This window comes from Camelus bactrianus, chromosome 35 (genome assembly GCF_048773025.1).
Source record: "Camelus bactrianus isolate YW-2024 breed Bactrian camel chromosome 35, ASM4877302v1, whole genome shotgun sequence".
Classification (NCBI taxonomy): domain Eukaryota; kingdom Metazoa; phylum Chordata; class Mammalia; order Artiodactyla; family Camelidae; genus Camelus; species Camelus bactrianus.
Window position 1 is genome coordinate 11,460,721 of NC_133573.1, and position 25,295 is coordinate 11,486,015.

Below are 25,295 nucleotides of genomic sequence, written 5' to 3' on the forward strand. Positions count from 1 at the left end.
ATACACAGCAATGAATGGACAGATGAGGTAACTCTCCAAACACTTTAAAATTTAGCCCCATCAGGTAAGAGGCAATAGGGAGAACCTGGAATAAGAAAAAGGAAACAATTTCCTGTCTCTTATTTTCCTAGACTTTCAAGTTACTTGGCAAAATAATGATTTAAATAACAATCACTTCTTTTCATCAATTTCTTAAGACATGATCAGGCTTATTTCATGTTTACATGTTTGGTTTTATACTTCTTGTCAGGGCCCAAGTTGTATTAGCAATTTCTTAAAAGTAGAAATAATAAAAATTAGATATAATGTTCACAGCTGAAATGAAGTTCATAATTATTTTCTACAAATCAAATGAAATATGAAGAATAAAACTCAATCCCCTAATATCTTTGATTTTTATTTCATGCTCCTTGACAAAAGGCTTAAATCAAAAAAGAGAACCCAAACAATCAGCTTAGTAGATAAATGCTAAAGCTTCCAGTTTCTGCAGCCATATATGACTTTTTTCTCCTACCAAATGAAAAAACTAACCCATGGCCAGCCCTTACTACATGTATAAAAAGAGAATAAAGCTGCCCTCAAATTACAAAGCATAAATTCATGAAGGTCATGCAGAATATCCAGGTTGTAATCCAAAATGAATTTATTTTCTGAAACACATGATTTTACAATTCCCACTTGTGAAAAAAAAAAATCGCAATTTCCAGAAGTACTGTGGGTGCCAGCACCTTCGTCACTGACCTTCTGTCCATATCGAGGTACATTCTCTCCGCCTCCTCAAACCTGCCGAAGTAGGCGACCACCTCCGCCTGCTTCATGGACTCGCTCTGTAGGTTGCCCAGGCGCTTCACAAACTTAATGCCTTGGTAATCCTTACAGCGCACGAACCCTTGCTCCGCAGTGTGCAAATCCAGCTTCTGAAGAGCTGCTTCAGCCAGCAGGCGCCTTTAGTACAAAAGAACAGGAAAGCATATGGCAAGTTACTGATAAACAAGTCTCGAATCAGAATTCAATTATTACACCTGTTGTTTCTAGTGAACCATGGTGGGAAGTGATTATTTTAACACATTTATCCATGTTCATATAATTTTATGCTTCTGTTGAGTACTTCCAAATCGAAACTGAATTTCTGTATTTTTAAAAGAGCAAGAATGGAAGTCAACTCCCATCAGGAGGCTAGGATGAGTGCAGAGGAAGACAGAGCTGAGACCGTAAGGCTTACACCTGACATTTGGGGAGGTTTTTTTGTTGTTGAATTTTTTAAATACCAAAGTCGGGGGTGTGGATTGTCCTGTATGAATTGAGATGCATGTTGAATTCCAACATTCTCAATCAGTGCTCGGCTATCTCGCAGGGACTGAAGCTCGAAGTTAATGATATAATCCTTGTTCGGATGTTCTGGATTCTGAAAGTAAAGGTGAAAAGAAAAAAAAAAATCAAACAGTTCCCTGTAGAATATGTATTTCTTTTTTACAGTAAAAAAAAAAAAAAAAAAACAGGAACTGCATCATTTTATGAGCAAAACCAGGGAGAAAAGAAATTCCCATATATGAATCTCTTGAGTTATCTGGAAAACAGCCCCAACCCACAAGTCCTTCCTGAGGTTAAAAGGGGACAGTGGTAGAAGGGGTCCCTCACAATTATGCAGACTTGTTCAGATTCTTCCTTTGGACAAATGGAATAATCAAACTTACTTCCAAGCATTGTGAGGATTAACTGAGAAAACATATCAAACATTTAGCACAGTGCCTAGCTGCATTACTCACACTATTTGCAGTCTCAGAACTGACCTCATGCTCTCTTGCTTCAAACCTTAGAAGAGATACACCAACCAACTAAACCACATCCCCAACCCTCTTCCGGTGGCTGAATGTCTTGTCCATCTCCCCAGCTCCTCCACTTGAGGCCAGAAACTGTCTCACTAGACCTCAATAAATATTTGCTGAGTCAACGAATAGATGAACTTTGGTTAAATATCTTACCCACTAAGAGCCTTCTTCATCTACAAATGAGGTCTGTGTAATATCTACCAAGTACAGTCGTAATGACAAATAAACAAAAATATGCAAAGACAAATGAACACCTCATATGAAGGAACTTTAGTAAATGTTAATTCCCTTCTTTTCTTTTTGCATTCCTTCTCCAGTCTTCCAAGAAAGTTCTCATGTTATTTCTCTTTTTCCCCTATTTTACTGAGATATAATTGGCATACAACATTGTATTAGTTTTAGGTGTATAACACTCATGTTATTTCTGAAAACTGTATGTCTGAAGGAATCCACAGTTTAGCTAAACAATTCCTGGGTCGACAAGGCCTCAGTGGGAACTAAGGTATGACAATATTCTTTTCTTTATGGCTTGGCACATAGTAAGTCAGAAAACAAAACTGTCAGAGAGAACTTGGTTTTCCTTACAGTTTAACAACTGCCCGTAAACTGGGCAACAGTACTATAGATATTCTTTATTCTAGAATTATATATGCAAAAAATGTGTCCAGTGTATCAAGAATTTTAAAGTACATCTAACAATTTAAATATGCATTTTTAAAAATTCTTCATAAAAGTCAATATAATTATCAGGCCAACAATATCACAGGCATTTTTAAGCATTCTAGATCTTAAAGCAATCTGCAACTATGAGCCTTTCTTGAAAAAAACTACAATCATGAAATCCAGCCAACTAAAAGATTAATCAAAATTAATAACTCATGTACAAGGAAAATGCAGGAAAAACTGGTAATAGCTGTCTCTTAATGTGAGACTAAATAACTGAAAATTAGGATTACACAACAAAGTGTCAAGTTCTAAATCTTGACAACATAAAAATAGTATGTCTAACAAAAAAAGAAGAGAAAGAGGGAGAAAATGTAAGAACATCATCTTTTAGAATGGACAATCAATACTATTAAAAATGAAAATGTAGTTTAAAAGCAATAAACTTAGTTTTTCATAGTTTTTTCTTACCCAGAAAAATGTATTGTTTGTGGTGAGAAAAAATTACCTAATGTTCTACAATTCCTTCAAATATTGTCACATTATTAAATTAAAATCAAATTTAACACTACAAAAGTAGATTGTACAGTGAAGCCATTCTTATAAAATTATTTCCATTTATTTTTCTAGTCTATCAAATGTATCTTTCCACATACAGATTACAGCTTTCTAGAATACTGTTCTGGTGTTTACCTAATGTTAATCATTAAAACATCTAGATTGCAATAAAACCTCAGACATTCCTTTCTGATGTTTGACAGCTGACAACTTTTAAGCCTCATCCCTCTCCCTTCTTCTGCCTCACATCTGGGCAAGGTGATGAGAAAGAACAAGTGGTCCATCCTTTGGCGCCACAGGAGTTTCAAAACACACAAACATCTACATACACATGGAAACCCTCACCCTAACCCCACCCTCTAACTCCCCCACCTCCCCAAAAAACCAAGCCAGTCTCCTTTCCCTGCTCTCAAACCATCTTTGGACCAGCTTGGGAAGCCTGTCCTTTCTCTCTTAAAAACCCCATTATGTAGGTAATATCTTCTTGCACCCTTTTGGTATGTCTGTAGTGTCATCACTCTTGACATGCGAACCAAGTTTAGGGTAGAAACCCATCCTGCTGCTGCAGAGCAGGCATGATTAGCAACAAACTGGTTCACAATAAAAGAGCTGCAATTTACACATAAACCAAAATATGAAGACATGCTATAAAATGCAGCTAACATCTGGAAATTTTAAATCTATCCCAATTCCAAAAAACATACATGGTACATAGACAAGTAAATATTTAGATAAAGTGAAGGCAAATTTTCAATATATTCTTAAAGTAAAAAATTCTCAAAGAATGTTCAATGAAGGCCAAAGCAGAGATTCAAAAATTATCTGAATTCTATTATCTGGAATTAGAGTATTTTATGAAAACCTAAAAACAAAATGGGAGGATAATGGACCTCCAAACAAAAGGTTACTCAAATATCCCTGAACAAGAAAAAGACTAAAGAAAATTATCAAATATTTCTTCAGTATCTCTATTATTAATATAAAAATAACGATGACAACACCTACCTGTTTTCAGTTCCTCCCACTGTGCTAAGTGCTTTTCATAAATTATCTTGTAAGATAACAATCGTATAAGATAGGTGCTATTACCATCCACATTTTATAGAGGTAAACACTGAGGCTTATAAACAGGAAAGGAAAATGAAGGTGAAAAGATGAAGGAACCAGCAAAAAGGTTGTGTAAGTGACTGAGCAGGGCTGGACCTCCTCAATCCACACTCCTAACCAGGACACTGCACTGCCCAGTGCAAAAATGAATCCTAGTCAAGCCAGCAACAAAAATATAATTGTTTCTTAATAAGAATTACCTTTAATATCTCATCCAAAAGAACAGATTTAATTTCTAAGTCCTCAAAGTTACAAATATATCCAGAAGTCTGAATGGGCTCCTTTAAAAACAAAAACAAATACTAAAGTTTAATTGTACAAAATTTCCCTTCTTTAACATATCATGATTTTAAATTTTATTATCAAAGTTTTCAAAACAACAAAAAAGTAAAGAGAATGTCATTAACACCCATATACCCATCATCTAAATAATTAACATTTTGCTAAATACGCTTCAGTCAATTTTTTTGGCTAAAGTATTTTAAAGTAAATTTAGAGACATCATGAGATTTCACTCCTATTTCAGCACATACCTTTAAAAGAGAAGGATGTTCTCTTCTAAATAAGTAAGTATACATATATGGTGGGTACAGATTCAAAACTTTAGAAAACCCTTGTTTGGAAAAGAAGCAAATGTACAAAAATAAGAAACTAATTGATGAAAATATGAGATATGAAAGGACTATGAATATAAAATAGCACCAAAGAGAGGGAAGATCCAAGACAAAGAATAGAAGAGCTGAATCAGTACCCTGAGAGGGTGACTGGAGATGAAAGGATCAAGCAGGGAATATCAACATTAAACACTTATTTTTTAATTTTCAAAGAAAATGTACTTTATCAATGAACTAGAACTTTGTACACAAATGGCACCCTTTTCTCACACATAATCTGAAGAAAGGTTTGCAACTTAAGGAAAGGTATGACTCTAGAATTCATAGTAACACTCAAATGGATAAAAATGTACTCAACATTAACCATCAAATAATAGCTTATCTCCTGAAAAATAATACAGAACACTGTGTCCTGAAGGAGTTCTAGTAAGCTCTGTTTTGAAGAGTATGTCCTCACATGCTCAGTCAATAAGCAGCTGGAGGAATAAACAGCAGAGTAACTAACCAAGCAGGGACCACAGCCAGGCAGCATTCTCATGAATGAAAAGAACAGCACAGCATGATTTATAAAGAAATTCAGTCAGTGGTAAGGTTATAAGAAATTCACCTAGTTCTAAATCTAATAGAAACTGAAGAACTTCCCAAGCCGGACAACAAACTCCAAAAATAAATAAATAAAAGGCTGTTTTGTTAAACTACTCAAGGAATGCTTTCCACCAGGCTAAGATTTACCCTGGTACTAGATTAACCATGTGTGCTACACACACATTATGGACAGCCAGGCATAATCCTCCCCCTTTCCTAGGCATATGATTTCAGAATTACTGTAAGTAGAGCTAAGGATGGAAAAAGGACCCTAACATTTAGAAAGTATTTTATTTCCATCCTCAAGGTGATCCCAAGGGATAATTTTCATACTTGTTTTGTAGCAAGGGTCAAATTTCCCTCAGATCCTTGAAAGCAGCCTATGCATACAGGTCAAATGCAGCAGCTCTGAACACCTTTCTTTTGAGCCATTCCCCAGGCTCTAAAAATTACAAAAATCCTTAAGACTCCTAAAAACTTCAACAAAAGCCTTTGAGAGCAATTTACATAAGGTCATTTACTAACCCAAAGATTCTGAGTAGGGCTCAAACGAGGAAACACGAAAATAATTTAGGATATTAAAGAGGCAAATAGTTTACCACTAAATAAGTCATTACAGAAGAACTTCAGTAGCTCAGGGGCCCCAGCAAGCAATTTCTTCCCAAGAAGGAAACTATAGGTCCAAACAAACATCAATTAATGACATAAAGCATTTATCAAGTCATCTCTTATTATGCATTGTAGTGGAATATAGCAGGAGTACCGAAAATTCCAATCTGAAAATCCACTAATAATTCAAAAATTGTTTAAAAGATTTACTTTCTTAATGCTGTTTTGATTAGGCTACCACTCAAATGATTCTGAATTTCCTAAACACAACATCTAACGGCTGATACAGAGCAGACTAAGTGGCAGGAAAATTCAGAGGCTAAAAATTAGCTGATGTGAGCCACAAGTAGAAAATAAAACTGTAACTTGAAAATCAGTGAAAAAGGGGCTTCTTGATACCTCAGAGAACGTAGGTGAGGCACAGTAAGACCATCAGGGTGAGAAAGAACATGGATTAGTGGGTGACGGACTTCATGTGAACACAACTAAGACAAGGTAAGCACAGAATAAGGTGGACAGAAAGGCAGAAGTATGAAAAGATAAGGCAATTTCAAAACCACATTTTCTGTTTGGGCAATTTCAGTAAATAACACTATTTTCTTCCTTTCTTTCTTTTTTTTTTCACTTTAACAAGGGAAAAAACAAAGGCTATACAGTTGGTGACCATGGTTCCATCTTTTAAAAAGGAGAGAAATACTTAGAAGCGTCTTTCAGAGAAAGTAGAGAATCTTTAAAGGATAAATATTATTCCCACTTAAGACCAAATATTTTTAAATTCCACAGAAATGTTTCTATTTATTTTCAGAAATTCATGGAGCCAACGCCAATAAAACTCTTGAAGAAACAAAGGGGAAATGTTCAGGTTTTGATATTTGGCTCATTATTTATGCACTGTTAATGCTCATTTCTTGTTTTTACCTCAGGATCCAAGTTTCTGAAAACATACATCCTTGTCCTCTCCATCATTGCAAACAGATCAGGATTATCTCTGGCCCAACTCATATCCCAGACATTTTTTCGCTCCAATTTTAACAACTCGCCAGTGACTTGCTGTCCTGTGCTGTCTCTTACCCGAGCATTCAAGTCAAAGCAGGTTAGAACTCCTGCGGTGTCTATGATTGCAAGACGACTACAAACGGTGAAATTGGAGAAGGGAAAATTGTGAAAGTGCCACCAGCGATCATGGATATAATCACCTACCACCATGCTTCAAAATTAGTTCATCAGAACCTGAGAATCAGGGAGAAACAGCTTTAAATAAATAACTGGCTTTAAACACATGTTTATAAATTTGATAGAAGATGTGGGCTGCTTTCCATTTTGCTTCCGTGTGAGAAAAAAATATCCAAAGGGATTAAAGCAATTGGTGTGTAAATAAGTTAAAATATGACACTAGAATTTCTATATTTTGCCCAGTTAGAGAAAGATATCTAAACTAAACACAGTATAGTAAATACGATGTTTAAATACAAATACAGTATAGTAAAGTCACATTGAGCTTTATTAAGTTGAAAACAAACACACGTCTTTGCATTTATTACATAAGTGCAGCAATCCCAACGAATAACTTCTAAGTCCAACATCTAAGTGAGGGAAGTTTTCAGACTTACCTGGAGTTGCAATTCAAGGATAACCGGCAGGCTCGACAATTAAGGGAATATTTTTGGATCAAACCAATATTAGGAAGACTGTATCTCTGAATGGTGCCAGATTCACGACTCTATGGAAAATATGTTTGATTATGAAAGCATATTTAAACATCATAACATTATATTACAACTACAGGTCTCCCTATATGTTCATACAACTGTTTCAAAGCCAAAGTGATGGTGTCATAGTGAATTCCCAATTCCATCCTTAGAAATATGTTCTGAGTACATATTTACCTCCTAATTTAATTAAAATCTTTTTAAAGTAGCTGAAGGTGATCTAATTTTTTAAATGTAACATTCAAGAAAGAAATCAGAAACCTATTCTTTGATAATATACAAAGCTTTCTATCACAAGGAAGAAATACCTAAGGTTATTTACAGTTGTCTTGGCTAATATTCAGGGTATATTAAAAGCTAAAATATAAAGCACTTATATGAAACATCAATATAAGATCATTATAGGAAACAGTTGTTACTGAAAGTCTACATTTTTCTCCTATGCCATCTATGTGATACTAGTTTGTGGCAAAGGGAGATGATCAGAAAGCAGTGATACAATGAGTATTAGTCTAAATGTCCTTAAAAATAAAACAAAGCGTAAGTTTCTATGCAACTCTGTACAAGCCTTAAGGTTGACAGACCAAGAGTTAGAGCAACAGACAGGAGAGAGCTATGATTTCCAAACCCTGCCGTGCCTCAGGCCACGGCAATGGGAAGAAGGGCAAGGCCGCACTCAGCCATCCCTCCCCGCCCCCCGCCCGCCGCCCGCCCGCCCCGGTCTAATCCGAGCATCACTGCTCTTGCAGCGCCTGCAGAGGGCCTATCAGAAAGGCTGGGGAGAGCGGGGTGGCCAGGAGCGGGGACGTTTTTAATGTATAAAAGGGAGGTATAGTCTTTAAAAGAGTTAATATGCTGAGGTACACAGTAAGATTTTGTTTTTGAGAAAGGGGGTCCTGTGGTCTAAAAAGGTTGAAAAAGTAATGGTTCTAAAAACCATTTGAATTTCAACAGTGGAAAGTTTTAAATGCAGAAGATATCTTTTCCATTAAAATTTTTGGCTGGTATTAAAACTATTTGAGTGTGTTTCTCATAGGTACACCCTGTCATCTAGGAATTAAGTCAATTTTTGTGACTGATTTGACTTGCATGTTTTTTGATTTTTCCTGCAAATGTCAGAAACACAACACAACCAAACCAAACCAAACCAAACCAAAACAACAACAACAAAAAACCCCACCCTGTATAGCAAAGAATCTAAAAAGAAAACAAGAGATTCCTCAGATCTGATTGTAAGATAAACTGCTTAAAACATACACCATCATTAGGTGAGGAACAATGAACACTACGTTCTTAAGATTTTCCCCCCATAAACTTAGCTAATGTCTAAAGAATGTAAGTAGAACTGGAAATACACACTATCAAGGATCTGTTTACATAATTCAAATTCAGTGACTCCACCAGCATTACTACATTAAACATTTATTTCTAAAATTAATATTTTCAAATATCAGAGCTCAAGAAAAGACACTGTAACATTGATACATTGATTTTGTTTGAAAAATTCAACAAAAATTTGCCACAGACTTACTTTACTTTACTGGCTAGCAAACACACTACCTCCTCATACTAAGCCTTGTGAAACTGACTGAGCCAAAGTACCTTCTCCGGTACAAACTAACAGGCCACATAAAGGAGGCAACTTTCCAAGACCCACTACCACCATCCAGTCCTCTCCACATCTGCCAACCCTTTATAGGGCTCATTCAACCCAGTGTCAGACTCTCCCCAGCTGGCCACAGTTCTACTGCTTTTATAAACTGCTATTTCTGCAAATGATTAATAATTTGTGAGGCAATCTTTAAAACGTTCTTATTTCTTATGTTGGACGTAGTAAAACTGGAGGGGCCCAAAGATGAAATTCAAATCCAAAACATACTGCTTTATTCTATTTTTACAATTTAAACAATTCTCATTCATAGAATAATTTTTTTAACAACTTACCACAATCAATGTCTTATCAGATGCAGTTATGGCACAAATTGGATCCCTTGTTCCCTAAAATAAATCAATGTTACTCTTTAACAAATATTTATTGAATGACTAATCTGGTATAAGGTAGTATGAAATTCACTAAGAAGAATACTTCAATTATAGCATCTAAGCATAGAAATCTCTGCCCTCAGGGATTACTCAAAGTCTACTGGGGAAGACAGTGGACTGACACCTAAAGACAGCGCAGTATGGTAAGAGGAGAGGTCAACTCAGGAGTTATGAGAGCACAGAGGGAGGAGCATAAGCTTACACCAAAATGTGAAGAGAGGTAAAAGCCTGGGCTTAGCTGTAAAAGATGAACATTTGGCAGAAGGACCAGCACGTGCCAGAACGAGGAGGGGCAAACGGCACAGCTCTGTACAACCTGGATGGGTCTCTAGGGTTTTTTTGGTTTTGGTTTTGGGTTTTTTTGGGAAAAAAGCCAATCTCAAAAGATTACATGCTATATGGTTCCATTCATAAAACATTCTCAGAGTGACAAAACTATAGAGACGGAAACAGATTAGTGACTGCCAGGGGACAGGGGTGGGGGTGGAGAGGGTGTGGAAATGAAGTAGCATGAGGCAAGTTCCTTTATGGTGATAAAGTTACATAAACCTACGTGTAAAAACTAGTGAAAACTGAGTGAGGAACTGGGTCATAGTCTAGTTAACAGCACCATTACCAATGTCGACTTCCTGCTTTTGATGTTATCCTACCATTACATGCCACCATTGAGAGAATCTGGGTAAAGGGGTTCTATGCGCTATTTTTGCAACTTCTTGTGAGCCTATGATTATGTCAAAATACATTTTTTTTTAAAAACCAAAAGAAGAAAAAAAGCAGATCGAGAAAAAGTTTTTCAGAATAGAATTTTTTAAAAGAATTACTAGAAAAATATGCTATTCACTGGAAATAATTTTTTTTCTGGTCTCAAAATAAAACTACAGTATTTCCAAATCTACGGATATTAACATTTGCTGGCAATAATAAAATCACCTACTTGAATGGCTTTACTATAATCAAGCACCCCATCCACTGACCCAGAAGGAGTATCATCAACATGATAAATTCTGAAAAAAAAAATTCAAATTTCAATGACAGTATAAGGAAGATTTTTTACTATTCATGATCTCTAGGACAATTAAAGGATTGGATGACACCAATGAATATTGTTATTTAATATAAATATCTTGATTATTTTAAACAGTTCTTGGCCCAGCTCAATCTTATAAAGGCAGAAACTATCTACAAGGTGTTTACTAGTTATGTGAGTGCCATGTTCCTAAAGGCTGTGCCAAAAATATACCTGGACGCTGAATCACATATTTCCAGTGAACTGCAGTAAGCCCCAAGAGATACCTTCCCTTAGTCTCCAAGTGAACACCAGTTAGCAGTAACTTCCAATGCACTAAGTTGCTCTGTTGCTTCTCCATAACTTCCCTCCTGTCGCTGTGCTCACTAAAGGTAGAAGTGAAGTGTACTTGGGAAGCTCTAATGAATGGAATTTTTGTTCTGAAGTAAAGACTCCTCCCCTGTGCTTACCGGGTTATGAAGCTGCCCCACCTTGTGCACCATCTCTCGGGCACCTGTGTGGTACTGCTTACACCGCAGTATCACTGCTAGTGTCCTTGTCTCTCCCACCAGATGGTGGTTTTCCTGGAGGCAAAGATTGCATCTCCAGTGCCTGTCACAGAGTGTCAGGGGCTCTATAATGGCTGATGAAAAAAATACTAAAATGAATGGAGGTGAATAGAGAAGACATATCATAGAAATGCTATGAGGCCCTGGGCAAGTTATTTAACGTCTCAGATGCAATTTCTCCATCTGTAAAATAAGGTTAACAATTTCCCCTTTGCAGAGTTTTTGAGAAGCAGAAATAAAATGTTTGTAAAGCACACATGCACAGAGCCTGATATATAAAGGGAGTTTAAGAAATTATAGTTGCAGTATGACCACACAAAAATCAAGTCATTTTCTATCTTTAAAATATGAAATTTTGTCATTGTTAAATTGATGTCACATTTGTACTTTCATCAGTGTAATAGGGAGATCAAATGTCAAATAAATGTAATAGAAATGTATTAAATACAGAGAGGTATATCAATTTAGAAGTACCAAGTTTCTGCTTTCTAATACATTTCTATTAAGTACAAACATAATATTTCTACTTAGTTATCACAAAATAAAAGTTGAAGGTTAAAATAGGAGTCTCTCAAAAGATCGTGTGACCCACATCCTTTCCTTAAAACAAGCAGGAAACCACAAGGAAGGCCAATCTGGCAGAGTGGCTCCATGTCCCATCCCTCCTTATCAGCTGGTAACCTCTGGCAAGTCATTTAAGTCTCTGTGTCTCAGTTTCCTCTCTGTGAAACAGGAATAATCAGAGTCCTAACTAGACTTACCAGAGTCTGGCACATAAGAAGTACTCAGTCAGTGCTGGCTCTGATCACCATCGTCAACTGTACTTTACTGACAGGGAAACTGAGGTCCAGAGGGAACAGACTCAAAGTCATTAAAACTAGTAAGTATATCCCAGACAGAAATATAAGGAAAAAGGAAATGACACCTTCTTTATTTAAACAAAACCCAGAATTTCTTTAGCTGGTTCATGAAGGACACTCACTCAGTGAAGATGCTAGACTTTTCTGCCCCAACTTCTCCCAAGATCCACTTTCTCCCCCAAAAGAGGCCAAAGACCCTTCCCATTGAGCCTTTCAGAACTACTGAGAACACAAGATACAGTATTTTTCAACTGTTTTTTTTTTCTGCTTCCACATGAATTCATATATCCAAATTTCTTTTTTTAAACTGGGGTTATAACTCTTATCTTAGTACATGAGTGAGTCTTAAAGGAAAGGGACGACTGCAGTAAGATCTCAAGTATGTGTGAAGGAAGAAGATGACTGCTAATTAAAACAATTTATAGTTCTCAGGCATGACAATTTGTAATAGCTATGTCTAATTTAAATGTGATATGATTGAGTTACTAAAAACTATGCATCAAAAGATATACCTTTCTCTGCCTTCTTTTCGAGACCGTGTGATCTGATTAATTTCCAATGCTGTGAGCTTCTTTGCCACACAATATTGCCAGGTATAAAATGCTTCTTTCGAAGCTGCTATCACATGGGTTTTGGTCATTGTAACAAATAATGGTACTAGTAAAAAGAACATAAAGACAATTAGGTTACAGTTAGACAGAATCACAAAATGTTTGTGCTTCAAAAGACTTCAGTGATCACTGAGTCCAATACCTCATTTTACAGACAATATACTCCACACAGTCTGGGGCATCAGAAAAGAGTCAAGCACTTGTAGGACTATACAAAAATATCAACTCAAAATGGATCAAAGACCTAACTATAGAACTGAGAAGGAAACTTAGGTATAAATCTTTATGACCTTGGGTTAGACAATGGTGTCTTAAATATGACACCAAAAGCGCAAGCAGCAAAAGAAAAAGTAGATAAACTGGACTTTATCAAAATTAAAAGTATCTGTGCTCCAAAGGACACCATCAAAAAAGTGAAAAGGTCGGGTGAGGGTATAGCTCAGTGGTAGAGTGTGTGCTTAGCATGCACAAAGTCCTGGGTTCAATCCCCAGTACCTCCATTAAAAATAAATAAATTAATAAATAAATAAACACAATTAACTCCCCCCCCCAAGAAAACCAAAAAAAGTGAAAAGACAACCCCCAAATGCAAGAAATATTTGAAAATCATATACATGATAAGGAACTGTATCTAGAATATGTAAAGAACTCAATAATAAAAAGACAAATAAGATCTAAATACACGTTTCTCCAATGAAGATATACAAATGGCCACTAAGTCACTGAGAAGATGCTCAACATCATTAGCCACCAGGCAAACACAAGTCAAAATTACAATGAGATACCACTTTGCACCCACAAGATGGCTAGAATCAAGAAATCCGACAGTAACAAGTATTTGCAAAAATATGATAGAGAAATGGTAGGCACGTAAAGTGGCGCCTTCACTTTGAAAAACAGCTTGGTTGTTCTTCGAAATGTTAAGTATAGAATTACCAGATGCCCCAGCAGTTCCACTCCTAGGTAAATACCCAAGAGAAATGAAAACATATGCCCACACAAAAACTCACACACAAATGTGCATAACAGCATTCATAACAGCCAAAAAAATGGAAATGGCCCATAAGTCCACTAACTGACAGGTGGATTTAAAAACTCTCAGTCCTTCCTCCCATCTCCACTACCACCACTGGCCGGTTCAGGCCTTTATCCTTCCCTCTGATCTCACATGTCTTATATTTCCTCATTAATTTAGAAAAGAAAATTCTCTGAAGTTCCTTCCTAGTTTAGGAATATGTTCTCTTAAACATTTTTTCATCTGTTCCATTTCTTAGAGAACATTTAAGTAAATCCCTACTGTGTATCCTTTGATGAAATAGTCCCATCAAATCCATCTTACATATAAAGAAAAAGAGGATTAAGGAAGTAAAATAACTTGTCCAAAACAAACTAGACAATATAAAATTAGACACACACATTCACACAAAATATGGAAAAATAAAAAAACTTTTATAAAAGATCATTTTAGTACCTAGTTTCTAAATTCACAATTTAAACAGTACAAAACATATTTTTCTATTTACAAATACTTACAAAGTAATCATTAATATGGTCAGAATAAAGAAATGGTGTTAGAAGCTACCATTTACACAGTTCTTGCCACAGTCCAAAAAAATAAATTAAGGCAGTAGGAGACTTAGAAACTGAACAAGGAACTAGAAACTAGACTGATGGTATGGTGTTAGTTGAATAGATTAATAAGTCTAGATTCAACTTCAATAATTTTATATGCTAAATAACTCAGTGTAGTTGAATCATATTTTTAAAAATATTTTATTACAATTGCCAAGATTTCTCTATTCAAAATGTATACCACTATCAAACTCTAGAGGGAGCTAGAAGCCTTCCTCTGGGGAACAGCTGGTGGGAAGGCACTCCTGAGAATGGCAGCAGAGCCCCTGGGGATGCCAGGCCCAAGCTTTGCTCAGCTTTCACTGACCCCATCTGCTCTAAATCATAAGATAACTGCTAAACCATTTTGACAAAATCCTTAGAACAGGATTTGTAATTTTTTAATGGTTACTTTCATAGCTATTGGATAGAGGGAGTGGTAAATCCACAGTAACAGTGTCTTCTGAAAACAAGAAGTCAGGGATTTTTTTAAGCTGTCCCTATTAACAGACTGATTTCGTTAGAAAAATCTGGAAAGGACAAACTCACTTTCACAAGCAGCTAAAGTGTTTTTTATGGAAGAGAAGTATTTACAAGCAGTTTATTAATAAAAGTGCTTCCATGGCAAAATTCTTTCTATAATCCTCAGTTTATTACATACGAATCATTAGGTTAGATACCGATTCCTATAACAGTTATATTTCCCATTTAAAGCAAATGATGACAGTATGGAAGTTGTGAGAGTATTGTCAATTTTAGATAAAATAACCTTATCATTTACTGTATTAAGCGGGATTCTTCTGAGAGTGAAATGGGGGAGTTATTAATAATTCTACCACAACAGGCATACACTGGTACTGAGCCTGGCAAGCCAGGAAGTACGCTCATCCTTGCTTTAGAGAATACCATTCTAATTAATAATGCCATTGTTGCACTTTTAAATTCGTTTCACAAATAAAACTTGATTAAAGAGGGAATAAATATTAACATCTCCTTACCAATATCAATGTATTTGGGATCCAGGGCTGTGCCAATAGAATTACAAAGGACTAGCACAAACTGTGAACAAATAAAATAGAAAATATCAAACCTCTTGCTGATGCACTTTTAATAAAAGAAATAATGGTAACCGAACATGCTTATCTCTTTTTCAAGTATCACTAATATGGAAGTAATTGATAAAATTAAGTGCAAAGAATAGCAAAGATAATCTACAGCATCAAAAATAAAGAAATATGAATTAAAATTAAACCAAGGCTGATTTCTCGACTTAATGGAACATCGGTTTTTAAGAGATCAGTTAAGAAACACAAGTACACTGGCTACTTTTCACGATTTATACTTCTAAAATTCCTGATCAGCTACAACCTCAAAACTCATTTTTATCCTATATCCAGGTATATAAGAGCTAACTTAATTTGTTACCGTTGCACCAAATGTTTCCATATCGTTCTCCTCCTTTGAAGCAATCTATATACGATAGAAATTCAAAAAAAAGTCAGTTAACTCAGAAAAAACAAAATCTAACCTAATGAAAATAACTTAAAATGCCCAGTGATTTACACACACACAAATAATTATCAATAATTAATATTAGGAAAAATAATCAAGCACATTACACACTTTACATTCTAATAATAATTTCTTTTTTTTTTGCCATTAGTCACCTTCTCTATATCCAGTACTAAGAACATTATTTTACATAGACATATTCCTGATTAGAATAATAACTTCAAATAAGCCAACTTTCAATGCATGTGGACTTTTTTTTTCTCAGTACCTCAAGTAAAACTTGTTTAATTTCATACATGTAAACTAAATAAGGATTATACTAAAATATAATTTATTCTTTCACTAACTAAAATAAGCTTATTTACTGTCACAAAATACAAATGGTTTACATATTTATTATTCACATGATCAAATAAGACTTCTTATTAAAAAAAGAAGACCCCCATCCCCACAACTTCCCATTTCTTGCTCCCTAGAGTAATTACGTCCAGCTCCTGTACGTCATCCTTTTGATATTTACCTCCACAAATCCAAGTAACATGCTTACAATGCTACTTGTGTTTCAGCCTGGCGCATTACGTAACCACTACCCACCAAGATAGCTACGTGTGGAGCCCTCCTTCACCCCTTTCCCAGGCTCCCATCACACAGCAGTGCACACCCATCCCTCCATCGGTCCACTAGAATTTTGTTAAATCAGGATTTCAGTTTTAAAATCTTCATTATACTTCAATTTTCAAAAATGTTTAATTAAAAAAAATCCAGTTGAGAATAGCATTTTGACTATTTTGGCCCACAGCTGAGTCAGGTATAACATGATTTATTTTCCTTTCAAGCATATTTTGCTTTCCTTGTAGTGGATAATTGTCTTTTATTTTTCTGTGCTTAGTTTTCTTGGTATTTACTACTAACTCAAGTCCACAGTTATCCCCCAGTTTGTACGTCTCCCCTCAAGAGTTAAACCACATTAAGTATTCTATTAATTTCATCTTGAATTTCTTTTGGAGCCACGTGGCCTGTTCTCATTTGACGACTGCCTCGGCATGTGCATAACTGTCAGCAGGTACCATTCTTTACCACTGTTGTCAGGTGACCCTGATTCTTTCTCTTTCTGTTTATTCTTCATTTTGCTGAACCATATCCTGAAGTAGCTTCCTAAGATAAGGAAGCTTGGAAGGTATATTTTTGGTGATCCTGTATATCTAAAAATGTCTGAATTCTACCCTCATATTTCATTAATAATTAGCTTAAGGTGTGGAATTCAAGATGGGAAGTCATTTTCCCTCAGAAATTTGAAAGCAATTCTCCAAAGTATTGAGGTTGACAAGTCGAATGCCATTATGACACCTGATCTGGTGAAATCTGTCCTGGGAACCAAGTGGGAAAAGAAGCCTAGGGCAGCATTATTTAACTGCCCTGTTCTCAGCAAGTTCCTTCACCCTTCCTGATGCATGGTGCTCTGTAGTGCAGACTCTCTGGGGGCAAACCAGTCTCCCCTGGAGGTAGAAGGGCAGCTCCTTATGAGCTCAGTAGTGGGGAGGGGATCTAGAAATCTGCTTCTTTAGATGCCTCTCTTTTTTCCCCGAAGTTTTCTCCTGCCTGCATAATCTCTGGTACTTTCAAATTGCTTTTCTGTTTGTTTCTTTCTGCTGCCAGGTGCCATCAAGTCCTGTGTCTCTTTGGGATTCTGTGATAAAAACTAGCTGCTGCTTTGCTTTCTTCACTAATGGCTGAGGATCTCATTTTTCCTGAGTCTGCTAAGGTAATTGCCACTAATTCACCTACTCTAACCCCCGAAATTATGATCCCGTTTCCTCTCCCTTTCTGGTCCCTATGGGCGTATGGCTTTTTTTAAAAATACTTTTCCTGTTGTTTTAATGAGTTTCAGGAGAGAAGAGAGCCAAATGTGGCTGTTCAAATGGCCACCTTAAACCAAAAATTCTATACTTTTTAATGTGATAAAATAATTTATAACACAGCTAAAGATAAATGAGTCCTTTTTTGAAAAATTTGCATACTTCTGAAAATATTTACATTTATATCATATTTTTAAAAGGGCATTATTTATATTATTTATTTTATGAGACATTGATTTTTAAAGTAATATAACTCCACATAAAAGTACATTTCTGAATGTCAAAGCTACCCAAATTGTTATAAATGGTCACTGTTACATAATTTCTTGAGCATTTGTACTAGACATCTGGTTATTCATTTCTGCTTATGGAATTTTAAACTGGAAAAGAACTGTGGTATTTTAAATATATTCCAGAGACAAGAAGCTTCAGTACTGGTCAGTATGAACTGCCAATGGATTAACTGATTGGAGAAAAAATCAGGGAACACAGAACCAATGGAGTCACATAGTTTTCCAAGCAGAAGTCTAGACAGACCTGGCCAAAAGACCCAATACTTTGCTGTATCTGCCAGTACAGAGGCCATGCTTGAGAAGATGGATAACCATAGCCCAATTCTGCCAAGCAGTTAACCCACCTAAGTTTTAGGACATCAAGGAACACCTACCTGAGGATGATTTTCATCAGCTTTTGCAGCCAAAATGCAGAAATCCCCACAGGTAGTAATGGAAATGAGACTCTTGACATATTTAACATACGTCTCATTGTTTTTCGTATCCCAAAAGATAACACAGTACTCTGGACGATCAGGTCTGGTATACGCATAAACTACAGTGTTTGAGCAGTAACCCCACTGTGTTAGGAGGGAAGGGAGGGAACAGAAGGAGGGAAGATAGGAGGGACGAGAGAGAAAGGGAGAAAGAAATTACCATTGGGAAAGTCATATTATTACATTTTCTTCTAGAAATATTGCAGATATGTGGTTTATCAGTGGTGACAAAATACATTCTTTAGAAATGGAAGCGATAAGGGCTGAATATTCAGCTTAAGACCTTTTCTCAATAAAATAACAAAAAAATCTAAGAGTAATAAAGACAGCTTAAAAATATGCTTCAAAATAAATTTAGTTTAACTTTCCTTATTTTAATTTGTGGTGAGAATTTCAGATTTTTCCTCCATCAACAACAGCTGCCTGGGGGCAACAGAAGGAGTGACCCCTGCTGGAGTTCAATTCTGAGTCCCCAAGCCAAAATTCAGAGATAGGAGCTCTGCCTCTTTCCTCTCATCCATGTTTTTCATATTTGTTTTTATCAGAGTAACATATGCACATAGTTTATAGTCAAATAATTCTACATGGCTTATTTAAAACAAAAACAAAATGCAGACCTCTCCCCACCACCCCCACCTAATTTCCTCCCAGGATAGCTATTCACAACTCTTTTAGCTGTAACTGTTTGGTATCGATTTCCATATCACATGCATATTGATTATAGAACTTACAGCTTTCCCTTTCCCAAAAAATTCATATGTAATTTTGAATAAATCAATATTCACTATCTACATTATTAACACTGTTTACTATTCAAAGCTAAGTCACGTTTATTTTTTATACCATGATTACTTTTCAAAATAAACTTTTTACCTTAAAAGTTTTTAGATTTAGATAAAAACTGCAAAAATAGTATAACAATCACTATGCTATACACCAGAAATTAAACTGACAACACTTCAATTAAAAAAATTAATAAAAAATAAAAATAAAGGGACTTGTACTAAGGTGAAAAATGTGATTAAAAATAAACCAATTAAGGTCATTTCAACTCAAAAAAATTTGCAAAAATAGTACAAAGTTCCCTATACTCTTTACTTACTTTCCCCTACTGTTACCATCTTACATTACCGCAGTGCATCTGTCTCAACTGAAAAACCAACACTGGTACATTACTACTTACTGAACTCCAAACGTAATTTAGATTTCATTTGTTTTTCCCTAATATCCTTTTTCTAATCCAGAATCCCAATTGGAATATACTATATTTAGTCATCATGTCTCCTGAGGCTCCTCTGGGCTGTAACGGTTTCTCAGTCTTCCCTGGTTTCTGATGACCTTGACAGTGTTGAGGAGTACTAGTCAGGTATTAATGTAGAATGTCCCTCAATTCAGGTTTGTCTGCTGCTTTTCTCAGGCTAAGAAGGGGATTATCGGTTTTTGGGGAGACCACCCCACAAGTGAAGAGCTCTGCCCATCATGTCACAGCAGGGGTATGTGAGCTCCACGTGACATCACCGATGATGCTGGCGTCGCTCGCCTGGACAAGGTAGTGCTTGCCGGGTTTCTCCGCTGCAAGTCACTTTCTTTTTCCCCCTTTCCATACTCTGCTCTTTGGAAGTGAGCCACTAAATGCAGTCCACACTCAAGTTGGGGGAATGGGAGGGACTACTCTCCACCTCCTGGAGGGTGGTGTCTAAATAATTAGAATACTTCGGTAAGAAGATTTATTTCTTCCCCCCCATTTATTTATTTAATAATTTATTGACATTGGTTGTACTCATGGACATTTATTTTATCATCTGGGTGACAAGCCAACGTTACGTCATTTATTTCGTTGCTGAGATTGTTCCAGCCTTGAGCTCTTTCAAGTTGGCTCCTCTGTCCCTTTGGCACGCCCCCTTCTTTCTGTTTTTTGAGCACTTCCTTACTTCCTGGCACTGTAAGATGCTCCAGGCTTATCTTGCGCTTTCCCCACCCTAGTCCTAGAATCAGCCATTTCTCCAAGGTGCTTGACCTTTAAAAATTAAATATGTAAGTCTTTTCACAACAAATATTCTTAGTAGTTTACTAGATCAATCCCATACTTCAGATCTCGTTATGACTCAAATGTTAACTTTAAGGTAAAATATGGTTAGTTGTTACATTGCTTATTCTTACTTTCTCCTGATCCACTTTGCCCTTCTCTGCTCTGCTCTCTGCCCTGGAGGATGACCTCTATGAACTCCATCACCTGAGCTACCTTGCCTTCTGCTTTCCAGTTGGGTTTGGCCAATAAAAGGCACCAGCCGGTAGAGAACTGGGTGAAAGTATTTATTTCCCCAAGCTGTCTCTGCCCAGCCAGCTAGCAGTGGCTGTGCTCCCACAGGGCAGCCCCTCTTGTATGGCCACCATGCTTAGTGGGTTCCAGGAACAATACTCCTTCTCTTGCCCACTGCTGCTAGTCCTTGGGTGCTGGCTTTGTCATCCCTTACTTGGTCCCCTTAGCCCTGTCCATACTGCTGTAATAAACCCTTCATGAATCTCTCTTCAATTACTCCTCTGTTTCCTGCTGAGACCCTGACTGCAGGAATAATTTTACTAATTATATACAGTATCCTAGAAAAGCTTACTAGTTCTAAGGTCTTCACACTAAAAAACCCTCCTTTCAACTGGCTTCTAAATAAAATGGCTATGAATATAAGCAAGAAACAGACATTATACTTCCAGCTATTACAAAACTATTTAGTAAAAAATACCTTTTTTTATAACTGCTCATGATACCTTATAATCAGGTCGAATATTTGCAAAATATATAAAAGAATCAACAGCTAGTGCAATTTTCAGTCCACCTCCTTCCCAAGATAGTGCAGAAATCTGCTTTCCAGGAACCTTCAAAGTACCCAGATGCTGAAAAAAAATTATTATATTTAACCTAAATTATCACAATTAAATAAATAAAATCACTTCACAGAGATCAAAAGTGGTACAAAAAATATTTTATGAAAAGTTGCTACATACTTCAAATCATTTTCCTTCAATTTCTATGATGAAAAACAAATATTATGATAGAAGTTTACAAACTAGAGCCAAAGAATTCAGTATCAAATTTCATCAAATCTAAGATTACTGAGATTTAAATATGCATCTTTATTTTTATGTACAACTAAGGAAAGAAAAACACACTAATTAAAATAGGACAACTCTGATTATAAGATGAATCCCAGTTTTAGAGTTGTAAAAAACTGTGCTTTGTAGAATCAGTGAAATATTGGAGTAGTAAACTCAATCCTTAAGTCTTGCATCTCATTCATCCCCACCCCACCCCCAACAGCCAAGCAGGCAGCAAGCCCTATTGCTTTCACCCCTTTCTGTGCTCCCCTATGGCTGCCTCCTTTCTTAGCTGAACTATGGTAATAGCCCCCTAACTGCAATTTTTACCTTTTGCCTCTTTATCATTCCCACCCTTCAAATTCAGTCTCCACTCCGATGCCACAGTTATCATGCAGGAACACAAATCCAATCAAATCCTACTCTGCTTTAAAAAATGTTTAATACTTTTAAAAAGTCAATAGCTCACCATCACATTCTTTAGCATAGTATACAGTGCCTTTCCCCTTTGCCCAAAACGCTTTGGTTCAGCACCCTACTAGTTAGCCATAATGACTGTGTTCTCACACAGGAGGGCAGGCCCGTGCCTCCATGCCTTTGGCCCATATAGTATCTCTTCCACCTGAAATCATCCTTCTCTTTCCCCTGTGCCTCCCCTATCCTGTTCCTCATCCTCCTGGAGTTCTCCTAGGCATCTTAAACAGATACAACTTAAATATTACTTCCTGCCTTCTTCCCTCCCTCTAGGGCTCCAGAGAATTCAGACAGTGAGCTACTTGAGAGCACTAACTTTATCATATCCACATTTGTTTCCCTATCTCTTAATAGATCCCTTGGTAAACAAGTACTCAAAAAAAAAATCTATTATGTAAATTAATGTATCATGCAGTCAAATTAATTTCTTCATATGCTAACACACTCTGCTTTATGGCTAAATTTACAAATGAATAAACAAATACAAAGACTTTTTTTAATGTGGCCATAGAAAGAAAACATTTTTAATCTTTGCTTATTTGACACAAGAGTATAATCCCTAGAATTTCAATAAATCATCCTGGTAGCCTTGTTCTTAAGCAAGTATGCTCTAAAGTCAAATGTATTAAACTCTATTTTGCCAGGGAAATCAATGGGGGGGAAAAGGTTTAACCTAGGAGGGTCCACTCTATCTGTCCTGCTGCCTGTATGAAACCAGAGGGAATAGGCAGGCTCTCACATCGCTCTTGGTACTGACAACCCACACTGCGAGAGCAAGGCCACCTCCCAACGCTGCAAACACACCAGGGGGTGGCAGCAGCAGGGGAGAAGCCAACTGTTAGAAAACATCCATTGAGCACCGCGGTAGACATTTTCCCACTGTCATGTCCTTTAATTTTTACAACAATGTCATGAGGTGTTACCTTTATTTCAGGAAATAAGTAAACTGAGTCTTAGAAGTTAAATGACTTCTCTAAGAGAAACTACACTGTAGAAAGGGAATTCAAAGCCAAAGCCAGGTCAACCTGACTACAAACCACATGCTCTGTTATCCCCTTCCATGGCTAAGACCACACTGTGCAAACCAGAAGGCCCTAGCCCTCAGAACCAAAAGCAAATCCTTCCCTGAGGTTTTCCTTAAGTTTAAATCCTTAAGTAATCTCCTTTCAAGTTACCTTCTCTATCTTAATAACATAGATCCAAAAATAAATCCCTCATATATTCACTCATTCAAAACACAACAAAACAAAAAATATTAAGTGACTAAATACCTCAAGGAACTGTTATTAGATACTTTTAATTACAACTATACCGAAAACTACTTACAGTTTCCAGTTTAACACATAACACGTTGATTTGCAAGACAAAGCAAGAAGACCTTTGAACGCATGTTTTTATACTTAGAGAAGACTGAACTAACAAGAATAAGCTGGTAAAATAATATAATGATAAATTAGATAATGGCAACAAACAAAAATAACCAATAAAGAACACGAATTAAAAAGGAGGCTATCAACATCGAGATAACTAGAATCCAGATTTTTAATTATTTAGGAAACTTGAGAACTATGCTTTTGTTTTTCCTTAGCTTTTACATCTACCAGAAATATTATTAGCTGACAACGTACAGAGAGTACCTGCTCTCAAGAGCACACTGTACTGGGTAACTTTCAGCATCAGCTGACACCATTTCTTACCCTTAGAGAAATTATGAAAATACATAAAAAATATTAATATTAAAATAGTAGAGCAACTGGTATAGGCTTTTGTGCAGCCAAAAATACGTATTATTGAAGTCTATGATGAATTTATAAAAATCAACAGGATGTCCAAAAGAGACTGAATATAGTCTAAAGTTAGAAAATAAAATAGGCAAAAATGTATTAAGTTTAGTTACTACTAAGTTCTCATTTTCTAAATTCTTTAAAATGTACAATATATGAATCCTCCTATTTGATCTTTTCTACTGCTGCTTAAAGAAAATTCTCTTCCAAAATTAAATTTATTAATAATACTATTGAGGAAGATAGCATATGTATTTATGAAAACAACACTTATATTTTAATGTAGTATCACCTAAGATTAATTATTAAGATAGATTGTCTTAAAATAATTGATTATTCCACAACAAATTAAAACTATTAGAAGTTTGGGAAAAGGACCGATATGTATATTTAAATATCTATGCATATTTAATATATCATATTAAAACCCCCCAAAATTAACCTCGAACAACTAAATTACACTAAAAATTACTCAAAAACCAGCTGTAAAAGGAGATGCATGTTCAGATCACAGAGAAAATATTCTCAGCTACTCCCTAGTGATTTCTTATGTGAAACATCAGGTGTCCTAAATATACAGATTATCAAATAAATTCCATGATAAAATACAACCATGAAGACTTATAATATGGGGATAACATTCAAAGACATTCACCTGATGGTTCATCATTTTTACTTGAGATGTCCCTTTTAAAAAATGTGACAAATTCATATCCCTCCCTCCATTCAGTTCCCCCCTTCCTCACTGCATATTTAAATAGAAAGAAGACAAAATCTTTAATACACTTACCACACCAAACGGAGTGTAAAACTGTACAACGTTTACATCTTTATCCTGAGTGTTGGCCTCCTGGGAACCTGCCACAGCTAGCACACTGCCAGTGTGGTTCCACTGGATGCTGACTACATACATGTCAGCATTAATTAAAACAGGATCTAGTCAAAAAGAAAAAATGAAGTAATTATAGTGAAAAACTTAGCCTAGAGAATTTTATCATCTTAAAGATAATTTTTAAATATTTTTTTAATTCTCCACATTTAAAAAAAAGAAAAATTACATACTTTGGTCATTTTCATGTCTCATTATTTGGCATCTCCCATTGTCAAAACAAATAGCAAGGCAAGGGCAATCTGGCTCCACGTAGCCTTCTGTGCCATGGTACCAATGAATTCCAGCAATACTGATTGCTCCAGTGACATTCACTAAACACCTGAGTTTCATTTTCATCTAAATAAAATCAGTTAGGTTAGTGTTTTATATTTTAAAACAGGAGTCAGTATGAATCAGAGTGTTATATAAAGAACACTGAAAAAATTTAAAAAATCTGGTTTGGGATGCAAGCTCCATCACTTATTGGTTTACCAATCATGGACAAATCACTTTACCTGAGTTTCAGTTTTCCCCATTTGTAAAATGAAGATTAAAAAAAAAAAAA

At 36.0% G+C, this 25,295-nt stretch overlaps 1 protein-coding gene across 3 annotated transcripts in view; it reads right to left on the reverse strand.

The window, feature by feature from the left end:
- LOC105074779 (WD repeat-containing protein 35) overlaps window positions 1–25,295 on the reverse strand; it is a 47,443-nt gene that overhangs the window by 8,477 nt on the left and 13,671 nt on the right. For 2 of the 3 annotated variants that reach the window (XR_012504184.1, XM_074358143.1), the window contains exons 7-20: window positions 24,922–25,087; window positions 24,650–24,795; window positions 21,275–21,400; window positions 18,410–18,595; window positions 15,800–15,844; window positions 15,373–15,433; window positions 12,665–12,809; window positions 10,652–10,721; window positions 9,619–9,672; window positions 7,576–7,685; window positions 6,884–7,094; window positions 4,358–4,438; window positions 1,269–1,405; window positions 742–945 (exon numbers count right to left, since the gene is read on the reverse strand). Coding sequence is in view for 2 of the 3 variants with exons in the window: in XM_074358143.1 (XP_074214244.1) it covers window positions 742–945; window positions 1,269–1,405; window positions 4,358–4,438; window positions 6,884–7,094; window positions 7,576–7,685; window positions 9,619–9,672; window positions 10,652–10,721; window positions 12,665–12,809; window positions 15,373–15,433; window positions 15,800–15,844; window positions 18,410–18,595; window positions 21,275–21,400; window positions 24,650–24,795; window positions 24,922–25,087 (1,742 nt within the window). In the remaining variant the exon portion in view is untranslated. The remainder of the gene's footprint in view (window positions 1–741; window positions 946–1,268; window positions 1,406–4,357; window positions 4,439–6,883; window positions 7,095–7,575; window positions 7,686–9,618; window positions 9,673–10,651; window positions 10,722–12,664; window positions 12,810–15,372; window positions 15,434–15,799; window positions 15,845–18,409; window positions 18,596–21,274; window positions 21,401–24,649; window positions 24,796–24,921; window positions 25,088–25,295) is intronic. The other variant, XM_074358144.1, reaches the window with a different exon arrangement.